The 18,340-nt window shown below is 38.9% G+C and overlaps 1 protein-coding gene across 5 annotated transcripts in view; it reads left to right on the forward strand.

Moving 5' to 3' along the window:
- PRLR (prolactin receptor) overlaps positions 1 to 18,340 on the forward strand; it is a 142,892-nt gene that overhangs the window by 59,742 nt on the left and 64,810 nt on the right. For 3 of the 5 annotated variants that reach the window (XM_073237250.1, XM_073237252.1, XM_073237267.1), the window contains one exon: positions 1,120 to 1,246. The exons of the other annotated variants lie outside the window; for them this stretch is intronic. In XM_073237250.1, the coding sequence (XP_073093351.1) occupies positions 1,233 to 1,246 (14 nt within the window). In that variant the 5' untranslated portion in view covers positions 1,120 to 1,232. Of the gene's footprint in view, positions 1 to 1,119; positions 1,247 to 18,340 lie in introns of those variants that run through there. 5 annotated transcript variants of the gene reach the window in all.

The following is an 18,340-nucleotide window of genomic DNA, read 5'->3' on the forward strand; positions in this document are numbered from 1 at the left end:
GAGTTACTCTTATGTTTCATTGTAAAATTAAGTCACTTTTACATTTATCTCTGAAGTGCCTGAGTTAATAAAAGTCATCCCAGGTATGACGAAAGTCACAGGGTCCATTTAGAAAAGAACCAAGGGGAAGAATTCCTTCTGACAAACAGAGAAACCCAGCCACAAATGCCAGTTCTATTTTCAGTGTGAGCTGGTGGCTTGGATTGTACTTAATAACACAAGGCAAAAGAGAGTATAAATATTGCTTGTCAACATGGCTTTAGTGGAAAATACAGAAAATACCCAAAACTCCTTTTGCTAAGGTCACTGACTATAGAGAGTCCCCAACTTATGATATAGTTCAGCCTAGGATTTTTCAACTTTATGATGGTGCAAAAGTGACACATATTCAGTAGAAACCATACGTGGAGTTTTGAGTTTGGCTCTTTTCCTGGGCTAGTGATAAGCAGCACAGAGCAGCAGCTTCCAGTCAGCCACGTGATCATGAGGGTCAACAACCAACACATTGACGTCTATTCTGTATCCATGCAGCCATTCTGCGTTCCACTTTCAGTGCAGTATTCAATAGATTACACAAGATATCACCACTTTATTATAAAATAGGTTTCATAGGTGTTAGATGATTTTGCCCAACTGTAGGATAAAGTGTTCTGAGCACGTTTCAGGTAGGCTAGATTGAGCTATGTTCTGTAGATTAGGTGTATTGAATGCATTTTCAACTTCTTGTTTTCTATTTATGATAGATTATCAAGACATAATCCTACTGTAAATCAAGGAAGACCTGTACATGTTTACAATGAAAAGAAATACTTGGGTTTGCATAACTGCCTCAAGGAACTTGCCACATTCCTTGGTTCCATTGGAGCTCTGGTGGCCCATTCCTTGGACAGGCCTGGTTTGTTTGCTCACTTAACATAACAGCCAAGCATTCCCTTGAAATTCAAGGACTTTTTCTCCTGCTGACACTGTTTATTTGTATCCGTGGGGTGGATGGCCCTCTGGTAACACTCTCTAGTTTTTTCTGAGTTGAGAATAAGCAGATTCAGGTCTGTGGTTTTTCTGACTTGTGTGAGGGCAGTAGCAAAATGCTTTTTGCTTTTTCTCCTTTCTTGACTGAAGTGCCTTCAGAAGAAAAGATTGGGATATGAAAGTCTCCTGGAATCCAAGAGAAGGCTGAAGGATGCTAAAGCAGTTAGTTGCTACAGTAGTGACTTGGCTGCAGCCACCTCAGAATGAAGAGCTACAGGTGAGCACTAGAATGTAATCCAGATCCTACCATGGGGTACAGTGAGGTACATGAGGACTGTTACTCATATTGTTCTTGCAATACTGTCAGGCATGCTACCTCACTGGAATCACTGGTATTGCTATAAGTTGACTGTTCTAATATTTATAGTTATCAAGACATTTTGATTGCAAGTGATCAAACCCACCTCAAACTTGACTCAAACAAAAGTTCATATATTTAAAAAATAAATATCATTAGCTCAAAAGTCTGAAAAGAAACTATGGGTTGATCTTCAGATATAATGTCATCCAGTATTCAAACAGCAAACAGCAACTCTCCTTCCCTTTCTTTCTCTAATCTCTGCTTTCATCTGTGTTGGCTTCTTGACAAACTTTCTCCAGGTGGGAGGAAATATGGGCTCCTGCCTTTCCCGACTCATGGAGTCCTTGCAGATCATGGGAAAGAGTTTCTCCCCCAACATCTATTTATATCTCTGAGAAAACATCCCAATTGTCCCTGCTTGAGTCATATGATCACCCTTGAACTTAATGAGTCCAGAAAGATGACGTACTCTGACTGGCTAGTGCAGGCCAGGTGTTCACCTGTTCGGTTTTACTAGAATCATGTGGAATGAGCAGGAGGAAATGCTAAAAATGAAAAAATGTGGGACAAACACAGAACTAAAAGCTGTGTACTATCGTAGAAATTGTTTGTATTAATAAGAATGTGGTTTCCATTAGCAGTAAGTGTATCAGAAGCCACCTGGTGAACCATCAGTTATCTCTAGATATCTCTTGATTCTTTCTGCAGTCTCTGGGTTTCCTTTCACTGGGTTATGAGCTGGAAGAAGAACCCAAGGAAAAGAACCTGTGTTGCTCTCAATACTTTCATGGTCTAGTTCAGGAACACCACACATACCAGTACTTGCTGTAGACACTGATATTTGCTCAAGATGCTGGCGACCCACTCTTGTTTGGGTCAGAAACAGCAGAGCAAGAGTTCTGCTGCTATTATAAGGATTTAGCACAAAGACTTATGCCAGCATTAACATCACTCCCGTATGGAGCCCTGTCCTAATTCTGACAAAAGGACCATCATTTTCAGCACAACCTGAATACCCAAAGTGTGAAGCTAGCATGTATCGGGCTTACAGAGGGTGTCTAATACCATGGCAAGAACAAGCAAGAATGTGATGAATTTATAATTAATGCTTAATGGAAAACTAATAAGTAGATTCCTCAGCTAGGAAGGAGGTATTAGACAGAACACGCATAAAAAAGCATTCCCAAGGTACTGTTTCAAGACTGCCAAAACTCATCCAAAGCAATGTTAAAATATAAAGGTAGATTGCTTTTCAAGAAGAGAAATTACAATCTCTAGGAAAAAGGAAAATAAAATCATGAAGATTCCACTCCTTTGATTCTTCCCTCACCTTCTTCAGGCTTTCTAGTAGTTTTGAAGTGAAAAGACTGTGGGTGCTCAGAGTAGAACCTGAGGGTTTTGGACCCTCAAACTCCCATGGGCAAAATGAGTGGTGGCCGCCAGTCCTGTCCGGTGTGGTCATGCACTGATCCTGTGCTCACCTGCCTGACCTGCGTTCTGGGTTTACATCAGATGTGTCATAAACAACCCCTAAGAGCCACCATGCTCTGCTCTGTTAAGAGAAGTGGGCAAGGCCCCTTCTGGATGAGACATCTCATCAACCAGAAAGTAGTTATGTTGGATATGATGGCATCTGCCCTCTTGAAGTGTTTATGGGCCCTGCCAAAACTCCATGCCTTGCATAAGAAGCCAAGAAGATAGCTGAAACAAATTTGGACAGCCACTGGATTGTGCCCCGACCCTTTTAAAAAGTGTGTATTTCAGGTCCCAGATCTTGCCCTCAGCTCAACTACATAAACTTCCATTCACAGAAGGATGAAAGAATTAATGTTTTTGACATTTGGAGGAAAGCTGAGTCTAAGCTAACTTAGATAACATCTCCTTTACACCAAAAGCTCAGTCAATGTATCATTGTTCCTGGGTAACTGTTGAACTTTTTTTCCATGTTAAGTCTGTCTAGAAATATTGTGAATGTGGTGACTACATTTTATTTTCGGTTTCTGTTCAGCCAGATAACAGAGCAAGCTCTCAATATATATTTGTAGAACGAATGAATGAATGCTATTCATGGAACTCAGTCAGGGAAGTGAAGTTTTAAAAAATTGTGGGGAAGGTTGGTAGTGCTATATAGTATAATAAACAAATCTGGCATGGAAGGACTTGACAGTTTATGAAATAAAATAAGGTCTCCTTTGTATCCAGAGTAGATTTATGATTCCCAAAGTTTAGCTCAAAGGGCTGTTACTCAAAAGAAAAGCTTTAAAGGGCAGTCTACAGAAAAGAAGCAGCCTGGTGTTGACGTGTCTATACAGAGAAACGATCCTCAGGCAGGACATTTCTGGAACATGAAATTGGCTTTGAATTAGAAGCTAGACTAGGGATGCAATGAGATACCCTGGGAGAAAGAGAACAGTCACAGGGCTTGAGGAAACTTTGGTGAGAAGCAGCTCCATCTAGGTATCTATAATTCTTCCAATATCTCACCCCAAAGTCTACATGGTACTTTAAGAATGAAGTGTTCATAGTCCTAACCAAATAGAAAGTTATGAATAAACCTAAGATTGGACAACAGCCAGCCAGTCAAGTCTTGTTTTACCCCCAATTTCTGCCTCTGTTCCAAAGTGAAGTCCATTTTATGGACCACTAATGGTCCATTATGGGGGGATCTGCCCCCATTCCAAATCACTGTGTAAGTCTTAAACACATCTGACTACTAGAAAATATTTATTCTTCTTCCAAATATTTTCAATCCAAACACCACATTTATATGAATTTCACCAACCAGTATACAATGTATTGCTATCCCTACCTGTGCAGACTAAATGAAGCAAGTAAATAAATTCCAATTGCAAAAAGAAAAACTTTACCATTCTTCAAGTTCTCTGGTCAGTTCAGTGTTCTCTTGAATTTAAAGGGACAACCAGCCAGGCAAATGCAGTAGAAATTGTTGCATCATAAATTTTCTAAATCTATTATTTGGATCTTTGCCTATCCAAAGGCAATATGATAGAAAGAATGTGGGCCTTGGAGGCAGAGAGGTCCTTAATCAAATTCTAGCTCTCCTACTTCAAAGCTGTGTGACCTTAAGGATGTTATTCAACCCTCAGAGACTACACGGTAAAATGGAAATAATAAAAATGGGTTTATTATAATAGGCTAATAGGGTTAATTAGATTTAAATGGCATAACACATGTAAAATAGTAGGGGCTTTTTAGAGGTTAGTCATTGACCTTCATTCATTTGACAAATATTTATTCGATGTCTACCATGTGCTAGGGGCTATTCTTGGTGCTAGGGAAATAGTGGGGAACAAAACAGAAAATATCTCCTGCCCTCAATAGAGCTTACATTCTCTGGGTAGGAGACAAATAAATAGCATGACAGATGGTGATAAGTGCTAAAGAAATAAATAAAAAGAAGGGAGGGGAGTGATGGAGCATCCATGGAAAGGGGAGCAATTACAGAGTGGTCATGGGAGGCCAGGCATGCCTCTAATATTTGCAGGGCTTGGGGGAAAAATACTGCATGTTACATGTCTAAGTTGTCAATGATATATGATAAATTGTAAATCAATTATGGACCAACATCCTACCTTGACAGGAAACCTTCAGTACATCTTGGAAGGCCATGCTCAAATTTGGAGTTCTCAGAATCTTCAAGAGTTCTGCACTAAAATGTGAAGGGTTCTGCCACTAGCCAGTGTCCCTACCCATTCCCACTTATACTCTTCCCACCTCCGGTGAGGGCTTCAAAAATGTGCATGGTGGACATTCCTGTTCACAAGTCCAATTTCCTGTGCACATGCCTCTAAACAGTTTCTTCTTGGTCTTCCTCTCAGGCTGAGTGTGTGCCTACTAGCAGCACTGACTTAGAAATGGGCTCAGGGCCACTGGGACAAGGAACTGTGGGCATTCAAAATGTTCTCTGTAAGAGGGGAGAGGGGAGTGGGCACCTCTATGTGAGCATGTCACTTTAGCCCTGCATGCTCCTTGCCCCACTGGGGAGTGATGAATGAGAGCAAGCCCTCAAATGTAGGAGAGCCAGGAAAGTTGACCTTCTTGCCTGGGTCAAAGAGCAGAACTGGTAAAGAACTCACTCACATGGTAATTTTAAGCAAATACCCAAAGGAGTTGAGAGCAACCCTTTGGGGATCTTTGAGGAAAGAGTGTTGTAGACAGCAGAAGTAGCAAATGCAAAAGCCATGGAGTAGGAACATGCTTGTTATGTTCCAGAAGCATCAGGGAGACCAGAGTTGCTAGAGTGGCACAAGAGATGGTGGTGAATAGCAGGAGCTGATTTCAGAGACATGCCTGGGAGGCAGATCCTGAAATCTTGTAGGTCATTATAATAACATTGATTTTTACTTTGAACAAGATAAGAACCCTTGGCATGTTTTGAACAGAGAAATGACAGGATTTCTCTTATGTTTTAAAAGCACCATACTGGCCTGGCATTGGAAACAGACTGCAAGGGGCAAGGAGAAAGGCAGAGAGTCAGCCAGGAGGTTACTGCAATCATTCAAGTGGTTGCTTACACCAAGATGGTGACAGTGAAGAAAGTGGGAAGAGGTTGCACTTTTTAAAGACAGAGTCAGCAGGATTTGCCAATGGATTGGATGTGGAGTTAAGAAAGGGAGAGAAGAGCCAAGTATAAGGCCAAGGCTTCTTAACTTGAGCAACTGGAGAGATGTAGTCAACACTTTTATTTAATTTTCTTTTTAGCAAATTAAACATAATTATATTTTTTAAATAAATATAATTGATTAATTAAACATAATTAATTAAACATAATTATAAACTGTATTACTAGTGGCAGTCAAAAAAAGCATCTGGTTGAAGTATAATAAAAGCAAACATTTGTAAATAAGAAGGGAGATGAGCTTATATTGTTCTGCCTATGCAAACAATGTCTAAAACTGTGTACATGTGTATATTTCTCAGTACACTACCATTCACAGATGAAAAGACCTATTTGAAAAATCATGAATTATCTTTTGTTCAAACTTCATTTTACTAATGAGTTAGAAGCATCCTTGTAAATTATTGTGCCTTTAATCAAATGGTCAGCATGGAGAATTACTGTGGAATGAAGAATGAGCCCTTGGTCCTGGTGTCAGGTCCTCGGAATGACCCATGTTGGCTTATGTGAGCAAAGAGTTGACACCAGTTATCTCAATTGGTTATATTCTGAAATTAATGAGGTGCTTTTTTTATGTGAGATCACAGATTAGCTTCATTCTCTTTCTTGGCCACACACCTCACCTCAGCTTCACAAATGAGTGAAATTGATTACAACATGGACCAGACAAGAATGTAAATCCATCAAAAAGATGGCGGCATGAGAAGTGAGGCAGAAACCTCCTCCCCAAACCACATATAACATGAAAACACAGAAAATACAACTAATCCTGAAAAAATGACCCAAAAGAAGATTGCAACAGATGGCCTACATTCTAGGGAAGAGAGAAGACCTCACAGAAAAGGGTAAAGTGGCAAAGCCATGATCCAGCAGGACCCAAGCCCTCCCTCCATCCCAGCTCACCTGCAGGAGGAAGAGAAATGGAGCAGAAGCCTAGGACTGCTAAACACCCACCTCTGGAGATCTGCTCCAAGAGCACAAACCCACATTACCTGGTGCTCTAGAGATTAGTGGGTTGGAAAGCAAAGACAGGCACAATACTCAGAGAGACCGAGATTCCAGCCACTTGTGGAGAACCAGCCTCTCTGGGACAGAAGAAAGGCTGGCACTCTGAAATGCTTCCCAATAGTGAGAGGGCTGCTAAAGGGGCAAGGATTACACAGAGCTTGCTTGCCCCACCTATGGCAGGTACAAGGGCATAACACAGAGGCTTCTCCCTGCACACTCACTCGGCCCACCGGCTCTGGCAGTGGAGGCAGGTGCTGCAGTCAGGAAGCAGGAAAGAGTTCTTTCCTCCTAGCAGGCACCAGCAGCACTCACCCTGAAACCCCTGCCATTGCTCCAAGTTCTGGGCAGCTCCAGAGAATAGAGCTTTTGGACACTAGAGGGCACCACCTACACAAAATTATTATTCCATAGTAATCATTAGAAATACGAAACATCAAAAGAATCTGGTACAAACTAGAATCCCTCAAACACCAGAAAGAGGGCAAAGTGAAACTGAAATCACCAATCTTCTTGATAAAGATTTCAAAATCAAAATCAAAAACAGGCTTATGGAGCAAAAGAAAAATATTCTAGATCTCAGGTAGGACTTTGAGAGAGATAGAAACTTAAAAAATACAATACCTGAAATGAAACTTACAATAGGATTTAAAAGCAGATTAGATGAGGTAAACAAGATGGTAAGTGAAATAGAAATTAGAGAACAGGAATACAAAGAAGGTGAGGCACAGAGATAAAAAAAAGAATCTCTAGGAATGAAAGAATAATAAGAGAACTGTGCAACAAATCGTAATAGAACAATATCCGCATTATACGTGTATCAGAAGAAGAAGAGAGAGAAAAAGGGATAGAAAGTCTCTTTGAGAAAATAATTGCTGAAAACTTCCCTAGTCTGGGGAAGGAAATAGGCCATGTATATAACCAATTGAACTTAGGCCATGGAAGTGCACAGATCTCTCAACACAAGGGAACCAAGGAAGACAACACCAAGACATATAATAATTAAAATGGCAAAGATCAAAGACGAGGACAGAGTATTAAAAGCAGCCAAAGAGAGAAAAAAGATCACATACAAAGGAAATACCATCAGACTATCATCAGACTTCTCAGCATAAACTTTACAAGCCAGAAGGTAGTGGCATGATATATTTAATGCAATGAAACAGAAGGGCCTCAAACCAAGAACATGCTACCTGGCAAGGTAAATTTGAAGGAAGGATTAAACATTATCCAGATAAGCAAAAGTTGAGGGATTTTGCGTCCTGCAAACCATCTCTACAGTGTATTTTGGAGGGACCCTATAGACGGAAGTGCTCCTAAGGCTAAATACCTGTCACCAGAGAAAAACACAGTAAATGAAGTAGAACAATTAATTACTAAGCAAATGCAAAATTAAATCAACTACCCACAAAGTCAGTCAAGGGTTACACAAAGAGTACAGAATATGATACCTAGTATATAAAGAGTAGAGGAGGAAAAAAAAGAAGGGAGAAAAAAACACATTAGATTGTGTTTGAAATAGCTTAATAAGTGAGTTAAGTTAGACTTCAAGATAGTAAAGAAGCTGCCCTTGAACCTTTGGTAACCACGAATCTAAAGCCTGCAATGGCATCAAATACGTATCTACCAATAATCACCCTCAGTGTAAATGAGCTAAATGCACCAATCAAAAGACTTAGAGTCACAGAATGGATTAAAAAAAGACCCATCTATATGTTGCCTAGAAGCGACTCACTTAATACCCAAAGACATTCACAAACTAAAAGTAAAGGAACGGAAAATGATGGAGCTAGAGGGTATTATGCTCAGTGAGATAAGCCAGGCAGAGAAAGGCAAGTATCAAATAATTTCAGTCATTTGTGGAGTATAACAACAAAGCAAAACTGAAGGAACAAAACAGCAGCAGACTCACAGACTCCAAGAAGAGACTAGCTGTTACCAAAGGGAAGGGAGTAGGGAGGGTGGGTGGGGAGGGAAGAAGGGGATTAAGGGGCATTATGATTAACACACATTATATAGGGGGGGTCACAGAGAAGTCAATATAGCACAGAGAACACAAGTAGTGGCCCAAAGCATCTTACTACGCTGATGGACAATTAGTACAATGGGCTGTGCAGTGGAACTTCATAATATGGGTGAATGTAGTAACCATAGTTTTGTTCATGTGAAACCTTCATAAGATTGTATGTCAATGATATCTTAATAAGTAAATAAATAAATATACAAGAGATAAGAAGAAAAAAGAATGTAAATCCATCACTTCTACTGAGAAAACAGTTCAAAATACAAGTTCCCCTACTAATAATAAGTAATATTTTCTTCATATTTGAAGGACACATCCTTGACTTCTTTGGGATGATGGCAAAGAATAAATAAAAACATGTCTAAATAAGTAAAATATAGGAAGGACTATGTGAAACTAAAGAACTTAAAGCTTAAAACTTGGCATGAAGCATTCAGGCACTGAAGTGGTTGAGACATTATTCTCATAGCTTCCAAGAGTTTCTACACCTCAAATTATTTGAGCTTCCAGTGCTGGCTCTCAGAATCTTTGCTCACTCAAATATAAACCAAGAAGTTGGATTCCTTTACTTCAAAGAGGTCTTCTTGCTTAAGAAATCTGTAATTATCTGTCTTCTACCTGGAAATTCTAGCTTAGGAAATGTGTTACATAAATTTTATTGAAACCTAAACTTCAGAAACTTCTGTGTATTGCAGGGTTTTTTTAAGTTGTCAACAAATTCTCCAGTGTCTGAGAAAAAAATTGTTATCCAATCCAATTAAAGGAGTTGTCAGCTCTGTGCTGTTGCTTTTGAAATCTGCCACACGGCTCTCTCTGGAGGCAAGGAACCACATCATCAACAGGCTTTGCTGTAAGTAAAGCAAGCTAGACAAACACCTGGGATTTGGATACTGTTTCAGACTTAGCCAATTGGGCAACCATCACCCTTGCATCCAGAGAGCAGCACAGGGACAAGGCAGCTGGCTTCTCATAGCCATGAAGAAATAATAATAGTGCATGGGTGTGTGTGTGTGTGTGTGTGTGTGTGTGTATGGTGTGCGTGTGGTATAAGTAATGGGGTAAAAGGATGAGGGGCAGCTGGCAGAGAAATGAGGAAGAAATGAGAAGAGGAAAAACAATCATAAAAGCAGCAACCCACCTGGACAAATCAAAGAATTTCTTAGAATGCAACACTGGCTGTGTGTGTGAATAATTGGCTTACAAATCACTTCCTCCATTTGCTTGTTGTATAATAACAATCATTTCAGTGTTGCTGATGACAACCCAGAAGGGAATTATGGCCTACTGGCTAGTTTTGCATATGGCTTTTGTGTGGAATAATGCTACAGAAATGGGGATCTGAATCTAAACAGGCAGATTTGAGACTGGTCTTTACATATTCTTTTGAAAGGGGAAATCCCCGATGAGTTAGCCTCAGGAGCATAATCAAAGGGCAAAACGAGAGGACAATGCAAAGCCTTTGCCTAAATCCAAATGGCAGTTGCAGCAAATTACCAAGAAGGAAACTGACTCCTAAGTGTTGTAACCCAAGGGTTAATGTGTGTAGCTTTGTGTTGGAGAGACTGCTACTCATTATCTTTCTCATTAAAATATGGTCATGATCATAACCACCCTTTATTAAGTGCTCACAGTATACCAGGCATATTGTATACATGATTTCCACTCCTCAAAATAGCTCTGTATGATGGATATTATTATCCCCATATTAAAGATAAGGAAAGTGAGACATAGAAAAGTTATTTGCTCAAAGTCAAACCACAAGTTAACAGAGGGGTTGAAATTTACTTCCAGGTCTTGCCAATAGCAAGCCTCAGACCCTTTTCAAAACCTTACCTTGCTCTCATTAAGTTGATACTTAGTGAATGTGCACATCACCCTAGTGTGTGGGCCTGTATATACTTCTCTGCATTCTGTCTGTCTTGCTGCTGAGAGTGACATATGAATAACATGACATCATCATATATCATTGCCTTTAGTGCATAGTTGATTTCTTGCCCTGGACTGGTTTGCTCCTTTATTGGAATATTCCCTTTTCCTTCTCTGAAAACTTAGCAATATACATTTTATATTTTCTCTGAGACATACATCTCCAAACACATTATGAATAATGAAAATTGGGCTACAAAGTTTAATTATGAAGCTGCGAAATAGACTTTATTCAAACAATACTTGCACTAGTTTAGATTTTTGGCGACCATTTGTCCCTAGAGCTATACAACCTTGAAATTAACCTAATTACAGTATTATTGTACAATATTGGCAATTTTATTCTATGCTTTTCCATTCCTAACATCTAAATATAGTGTGATGTGAATGCCTAAGTTGTTCTAGTGTTTGATAAAATTCTTTTGTAATAATTTGAAGAGCAAAAGCAACATTTTCTATGTCTCCCAACTACATGGCAATATCTGAAACCTACATCTAATATAGTTAAATGCCAGCTATTTCTGAAACATCAACCAATCATCCCAAGATATGAGCTTCCCAGTTTTATTCATAGTATTTTTATTATGTGAGTATTTTTAATGTGCCATTTGTTTCTTTAAGACACAGAAGGATAAAGTTATTTGTAGAATAAATCTTGCCTGGATGAAATAGTAAAAATTGTTGTGCTCCAGTAAATTCAATTTATTAAACTTTGCATTCATGAATGAAGTACTGGGAATGCGGTTTATAGTTAAGGAGGATGGATCACACAGATTAAGCCTGTATAACTACCCCATTATGGTGGTACCGTATAGGGTGCTACTACCAAAAACTGAAAATACTATTCTTCATTATACTTTGTTATGTTTTTTTACTTTCCAGAATACACCTTTGTATTAGGATGGCTAACTTACGGTGTGGTAACAAATTCCATTGGTATGTTTCAGTTACCAGTTGCTTTATAACAAACCACCCAACTAAATGGTATAAAAGAACAATCATATTATTCTCACAACCTCTGCAGGTCAGGAGATTCGATGCCACACAGTGGTGATCTCTTGTATCTGCTGCATCATATCTGGGGTCTCAGGTGTGAGCATTCAAATGGCTTGGGGGCTAAAACCATCTGGAAGCTTCTCCACTCACATGTTTGGTGCCAGTCAGGGGTGACTCAGACTAGCTGGGACTCTTGACAAAGAGCACCTACATATGAACTCTTTGTGGGGCTTGGGCTCTGTGGTAACTGGATTCTGTGAGGGCACATGCAAAAAGCAAGGGATGCTCCAAGAGAGCTTCCCTTTCTGATCTTTTCTGACCTAGACTCAGCAGTCACCCAGCATCACTTCTGCCACCCAGGTCAAAGGTGAGGGGAAATAGAGTCCACCTTCTGGCGGGAGAGTGAAAAATTCACACTGAGGAAGAGCATGTTGGACAGAAGATAGTATGGGCCATCTTGATTGTCTTTGGAATATACCATCAGCCATGCACTGCCTTACAACAACCACCTATTTCCTGCTCAAACAAGAGTCTGCTGTGGATCCAGGCAATTCTCCAGTGCAGACGTCTGCTTAGCGATCTGAACTGCTGCTTCCATCTGCAGTTTCTCCATATCAATTCATCATTCCACAGTCACCGTGGCAGTCAAAGAGCAGCCTGGAAGATCACACACCAACTTTTCAATACTATCATCTGGAAGAGACACAGATCGCTCCCACTCATGTTGCACGGCTCACACAGTCATGCCCTGCCCTCAGTGGGGCAAGCACTTGAGGCCCTCCTGTGGACCCAGACAGAAAAGAGAGCTAGAATGTCGGCAAGTGGCGATAATGTTTATCACAGCCTGAGAGAGAGAGAGAGTTCCTGAGTGGGGAATACCCGTAATTCCCTTCACTGCTGTCCCCGTAATTCCCTTCACTGCTAGTTTTTTTACTTTCTCAAATCAGTTCATTTAATCCTTCATTCATTTAACAAATATATTTTAGATGCCTACTATGTGTAACACATCAGTAGCTAGTTCCTGGAAGGAATTCAGATGCCCCCCAAAACATAATTTTACTCTAGAAAACCAACTGGAATCTCAGTCACTGTGTTATCAACTCCTGATGGGGGAGAGGGAATATCTCTGGCAGATGCTACACTGTCCTATCCCCTCCAAGGCCTATGAAGTAAGATATTTTTTCTCTTCTTACTTGTCGTGGTCATTCAGTTTTATCATTCTCTTATACCAGTGTAGTCAAAACTCTTTTCATTTCAATATTCATCATCTGTCTCCACCTTTGCAGGCCATAATTTCATGACAGACTATTGAGGATGCAGCTGTATTTCTAAAAAATGCAGATGGTGACTATTAACTGGACGCTGCCGTGGCAATAAACTGTATGATAAATTAAATGGCTTTAACCCAGTTTGAAGCTATCATGCATTATTAGTCTGACAGCATGATTCCATTGGTTGTTGTTTTAAAGGAAATTTAGACATCAAGTTTGCAAACAGTGGAAAAGTCGGCCAGAGCTCTCCAATTTTCCAATAGCAGAGCTCATAGCTTCATTTTAAAAATGAAAGGAATGAAAACCAGCAGGAGCTCTCTTTGGGGCCAGTTTCTGTTTCAGTCTTCAATTAGAAAAGTGTGCTTCTAATGGAAAACCATAGAACAATCCTTACTCCCTGGTGAGAAAGAATGAAGAAGAGGAAATGAGCTCTCTGATCAACTGAAGCAAGGATATTGTTTTTGCCTGGGTAGCTGTCTTCCGGGGTGACTCTGAGCATGCAGAAAATCATTCTTAACATTGGTTTGTACATGCACTAAATCATGCTATGGTATCTGTAATTTTCTACATCATTGACAACTTAGGGCAAGTTCTCATTTGAAAGCAAATAATATGAAATATAAACAACAGAAATCATTGGTGGTATATACTAAAAAATATCTTCAAGATGTGTTTCAAAAAATGTCTAGATGGTAAAATTAAAAATCTGGATTTCTAAAGCTCCTCAGCAGAGACCCCTAACATTTGACAAGTGCACCCACGATGACAAGAACACCTGTTAGAAACTGAATGAGAAATTTAGTTGTCTGCCAGTCTATCCTAGTATCATATGTGTGAGCTAGGTGGAAACTGCATATTTATAAGATTATTATCATAGGTTTTAATTTGCTAAAACTATATGACTTCTTTCGGTCTTCCAAACTAGGCCAACCAGTTAGCCCTCGGATCTAGAGGACCATATTTGGCTGAGCCAAAAGGAATAAGTAGAGATATTATCAAAACCACAGCAAAACTAACAATAGCTATTCTGATGATAACTTTACCTTCTAATGAAATCTCAGGTCTTTTAAGGTCAGTGAGACATAAACTAAACTGGATGATGATTATACTAGAAGGAGAGTTACTAAGCAGCTTCAAATTTTCAATTCTAAGAATTTTAGTTACATCACGGTAGATAAATATCACCAACTTCTCTTTTTTGCTACTTTGGAGTCCCAAGTACTATTTTACAGCCCAAAGCTGTACTTTTCAAGGTCATCTTCTTTCATTCCTCTAAAACTTGTGAAGGCTTACCAGTCTTCAAAAAGGAAACTCTGTATGTATGTATAATTTGTATGTATATGCCGTACATCTTTAAAACTCTACACATTTGTATACTTTTTAAATTGCTAAACATACATTCTACCTACAATTTCCTTCTTTTCCATGCTTAAATACAAACAAAGGAATTTTTAAATTTGAAACTAGGAATTCCCTTGTTGGCAATGTTGAATTCCTAATTAATTAATATAAAAATTTGTTTATTTAAAAAATTGTCTCTTTTTAAATTATGGTTGGAACTAAATGGCTTCTAAGATCTCTCCCTTCTCTGAGAGAAGGAAAGGAACCAGCATTTACTGGACATGAGCTTTGCAGTAAGCAGAGACTGCCCTCCTTACCTGACATAAAACCTGTTTTACCCAGGAAAGGCTAGGAGCCAAACCTTCTATGCCCTTTATTGGGATCACAAACAGTATTACTACACTGATGGACAGTGACTGCAATGGGATATGAGGGGAGACTTGATAATAAGGGTGAATGTAGTAACCACATTGTTTTTCTTGTGAAATCATCATAAGATTGTGCATCAATGATATCTTAAAAAAAAAAGTATTAGTTCTCAAGAAACGCATACCCTGAAAGTTCAACCCAAATTGAATGGTTGGAATATCGATGATGTGAATGAGATAATTGGTCCACATCTAAAGATTGATTACATAAAGCAAAGTGGAGATTGAAACAATTTTCTGAATAATTAATGTCAAAATAATTGCCATCAAAGAAAATCCAGTTGGAAATATTTAAGACAGTGGATTGTAAAATGGTGCAACTTGTTAGTTTGCTATATTATTAGAGAATTTAAAGAAAACACTTTTCCAAGTTCTTTCCTTTAAAAAATGAGTGGACAAATTAAACTTATGATTAATCCTCTGTTGTTTATCTGTATTATAAACAAATATATTTTACATATTGTTTCTCTTTTAAAAAGTAATTTTCTTCCAATTTTACCCTAATAAATTCATTGGTATGTCTCACCTGTGACAATCTTTTCATCCATTTGGTTCCAAAAGAAGTTCCAGACATATTTAAGAAATCTTTGTATTTTTGTTTTTCTTTTTGCCACATTTCATTGTCTGTTCTTTTTTGGGCATGAAAATATATTTGTCTGAGTATAAACCAAGACTTCTCTTCAGGAAGTCAGAAGTGCTGTGAGTTTCTTCTATGCTCTGATTCTTTTAAATTGTGGTTGTTTTAAGTTTGCCTATCCTGATGTAGAGTTTATACTTTAATTTTGGCCCTGATTTTTTACAAAAGCATTTTTCACAGCTAACCCCAAGTCCATTGTACAAACACAGCTTTTAGTTATCATGAGTCCCATTACCATCCAACCTCAGTTAAACTCTGCCTCCCAAGACAAATCCGCTGATTATCATCATCTACTTTGAGTGAAAAATGGTTAAACTGTCTCTGCATTCAACACAGGAAGGAAATCTGCTTTTTAAAACTGTGTTTTAATAATTCCTGAAATTGGAATGATTGCAGACTTCTGTGAACCTAAGAAAGCATTTCATGCCTCCAGAAATGAGGAGAGAAATGAAGCAATGGTGTCACTCAGCTCAGTTGGAAGCTGTGCTACAAGAGCAAGCCGTAAATCTCAGAGAAAGTTGAGCTAATCAGAGACTAGCAGCAGGAAAGTGAGTCTCTTGGGAGCAGAAACAATCGCAAACCTGGCCAATCATTTTCCCAGCTGTGGCTGTCCTCCTGCCATGACTGCTCTACATCTTTACTGTACTTTCTAGCTGGAGTTGATAGAAGAAATTGTGAAACAGAAAACTATAGGAAGAATCAGTAGCCTATGGTAGAACAAAAGGGACTGACATTTAATGGCTCAGCAGATGGGATAGTATTGGGAGGAGGGGCTGGATCTTACTTCAGCATCCTGTTCTTCTCTCCAACATCAGTTTCTATTCTGGGTCTGCAGAAGTTTAGGCATACGTGTAGGGTGTGTGTGTGTGTGTGTGAGAGAGAGAGAGAGAGAGAGAGAGAGAGAGAGAGAGAGAGAGAGGTGGGGGATTCTTTTCTGTTCCCAGGCCCACTTGAGTATCTCCACTTACCTCTTTTCTTCATCAATTCCTTTCCAAAAGAGTGAAATATGTCTTACTTGAGAAAGGTTTAAGGAGATTATATAAGCACATACGCTGAATTTTCTAAAAAATATGACCTCATTACCTTGATTAATTAAATAGTTGCTCTGGCAGAAGAATACTCTCAGAGAAGCACTGGGGTTTATCTTTCATTACTCTAAGCCTCTATGTTTTGAGGCCCCATCTTCTCCTGTAGAGAGGAGTTAAATCTCCACATTTCTAAATCATTGAGAGCATGTATGGTATCCCACCGTGGGCATGTGTGCCTGACTTCATATTCTCAAGAATAATAATGATGGCACACACATGGGGGAGACATTGAAGAGTTCCCCAACCCTAAATTAGGAAAGAAGGGTGCAACCCATATACTGAACACAATAGTGTTTAAGAAAGAGCTCTGTTAAAGCGCATCTCTTTTTAAGAGTGTGTAAAGGCCTGTATGGGAGGAACTTAAATCTCTGATGTACTAAATGTGCACATTGCAAGGAGATGTATTGTTTGAAGAAAAGTCAGAGACATACTTTCAAGCCTGTATTGCAATTAATTTGTTTACATATCTGTTTCCCATTACAACACAGGCTCCTTGAAGGCAAGCACCACCTTTATTACATCTACATATTCTCTTTACTGTAACCTCCACCCAGCAGCTAGAGTAGTCCCTTCTAAATTGTTGGTACTAAATGTGTCATATTGAATGCCTGTATTGACTGATTGGTTGGTTGATAGAACCAGACTCTGACAATGACTAAGCAAGTCTCGTTTTGTAAGAATTCCATCATACTAGATTTGAAGATCATGACAAAGGATTTGTCATGCAGTCTATTTTGAACAGCCAGGCTCAAAGCAATTAGTAGCACTAATTAATTTGGGGGTAAAGTCTCTCTCTACTCAACAGCATTCAAATAACATCTGCATGGGCTATATTTTGAAAAATATTTCAGTATGGGAACCCAGTCCTAACTCACACTGAGCATGCTGGTTTGTGCATGACTTTACGTTCTCCAGTGTCTTTCTTCTAATTATTATCATGAGATTCTTAGTCAACATGTGTAGTACTTAGGACTAATTGGAATTGGGGAAAGTGAGTGATAAAGTAACCAGCCCAGGGTACCTAGCATTTCCTTCTCCATTTTAGCCATTTTATTTCATGGATGAACATTTTTCTCAATCAAAGAATCATGCAGATCCAAAGCAATTCAGAACTCACCAAAGCCTTGACTACAAAACTGTCCCTTTAAGTACCTGGGCTCTTTAGCTGACATTAATTATGAGTAAACTGCACTAGGCATTGAATATGAATAAATTTGCTTTTAAAATTGAAGTTAATTTAGGAATGTAAAGGGCTTTATAGGAAGGACTTAATCTTCAACATAATAGAACAATGCACATTACAAATAGATGCATTTTCTTATGAAGAAAACGACTATACTCAAAAACACTATGAAAACTATGAAGCCAAAGATGTTAGTAAATCAGAAATGAATAAACCTTGGTGAAGTAGAAAAAAAATAAAGCTCAGATTTATTATGCTACTGTGGCCCAGGAAAGGCTAAAGAGTATTTAAATGCTAACCTAGCATTACAAGGCTTTCATGGTGTGCAGGCTATAGGGACATGATCTGACTTTTGGAACATAAAAATCAATTTAAATAATGAGTACCCTCTAAGAGGGAAGTTTTTTGCAATAAACACCTACATTAAAAAGAAGCCTCACATGAACAACCTAACTTTACACCTTAAAAATCTT

The sequence above is a fragment of the Manis javanica genome, chromosome 1, assembly GCF_040802235.1.
Source record: "Manis javanica isolate MJ-LG chromosome 1, MJ_LKY, whole genome shotgun sequence".
Lineage (NCBI taxonomy): Eukaryota > Metazoa > Chordata > Mammalia > Pholidota > Manidae > Manis > Manis javanica.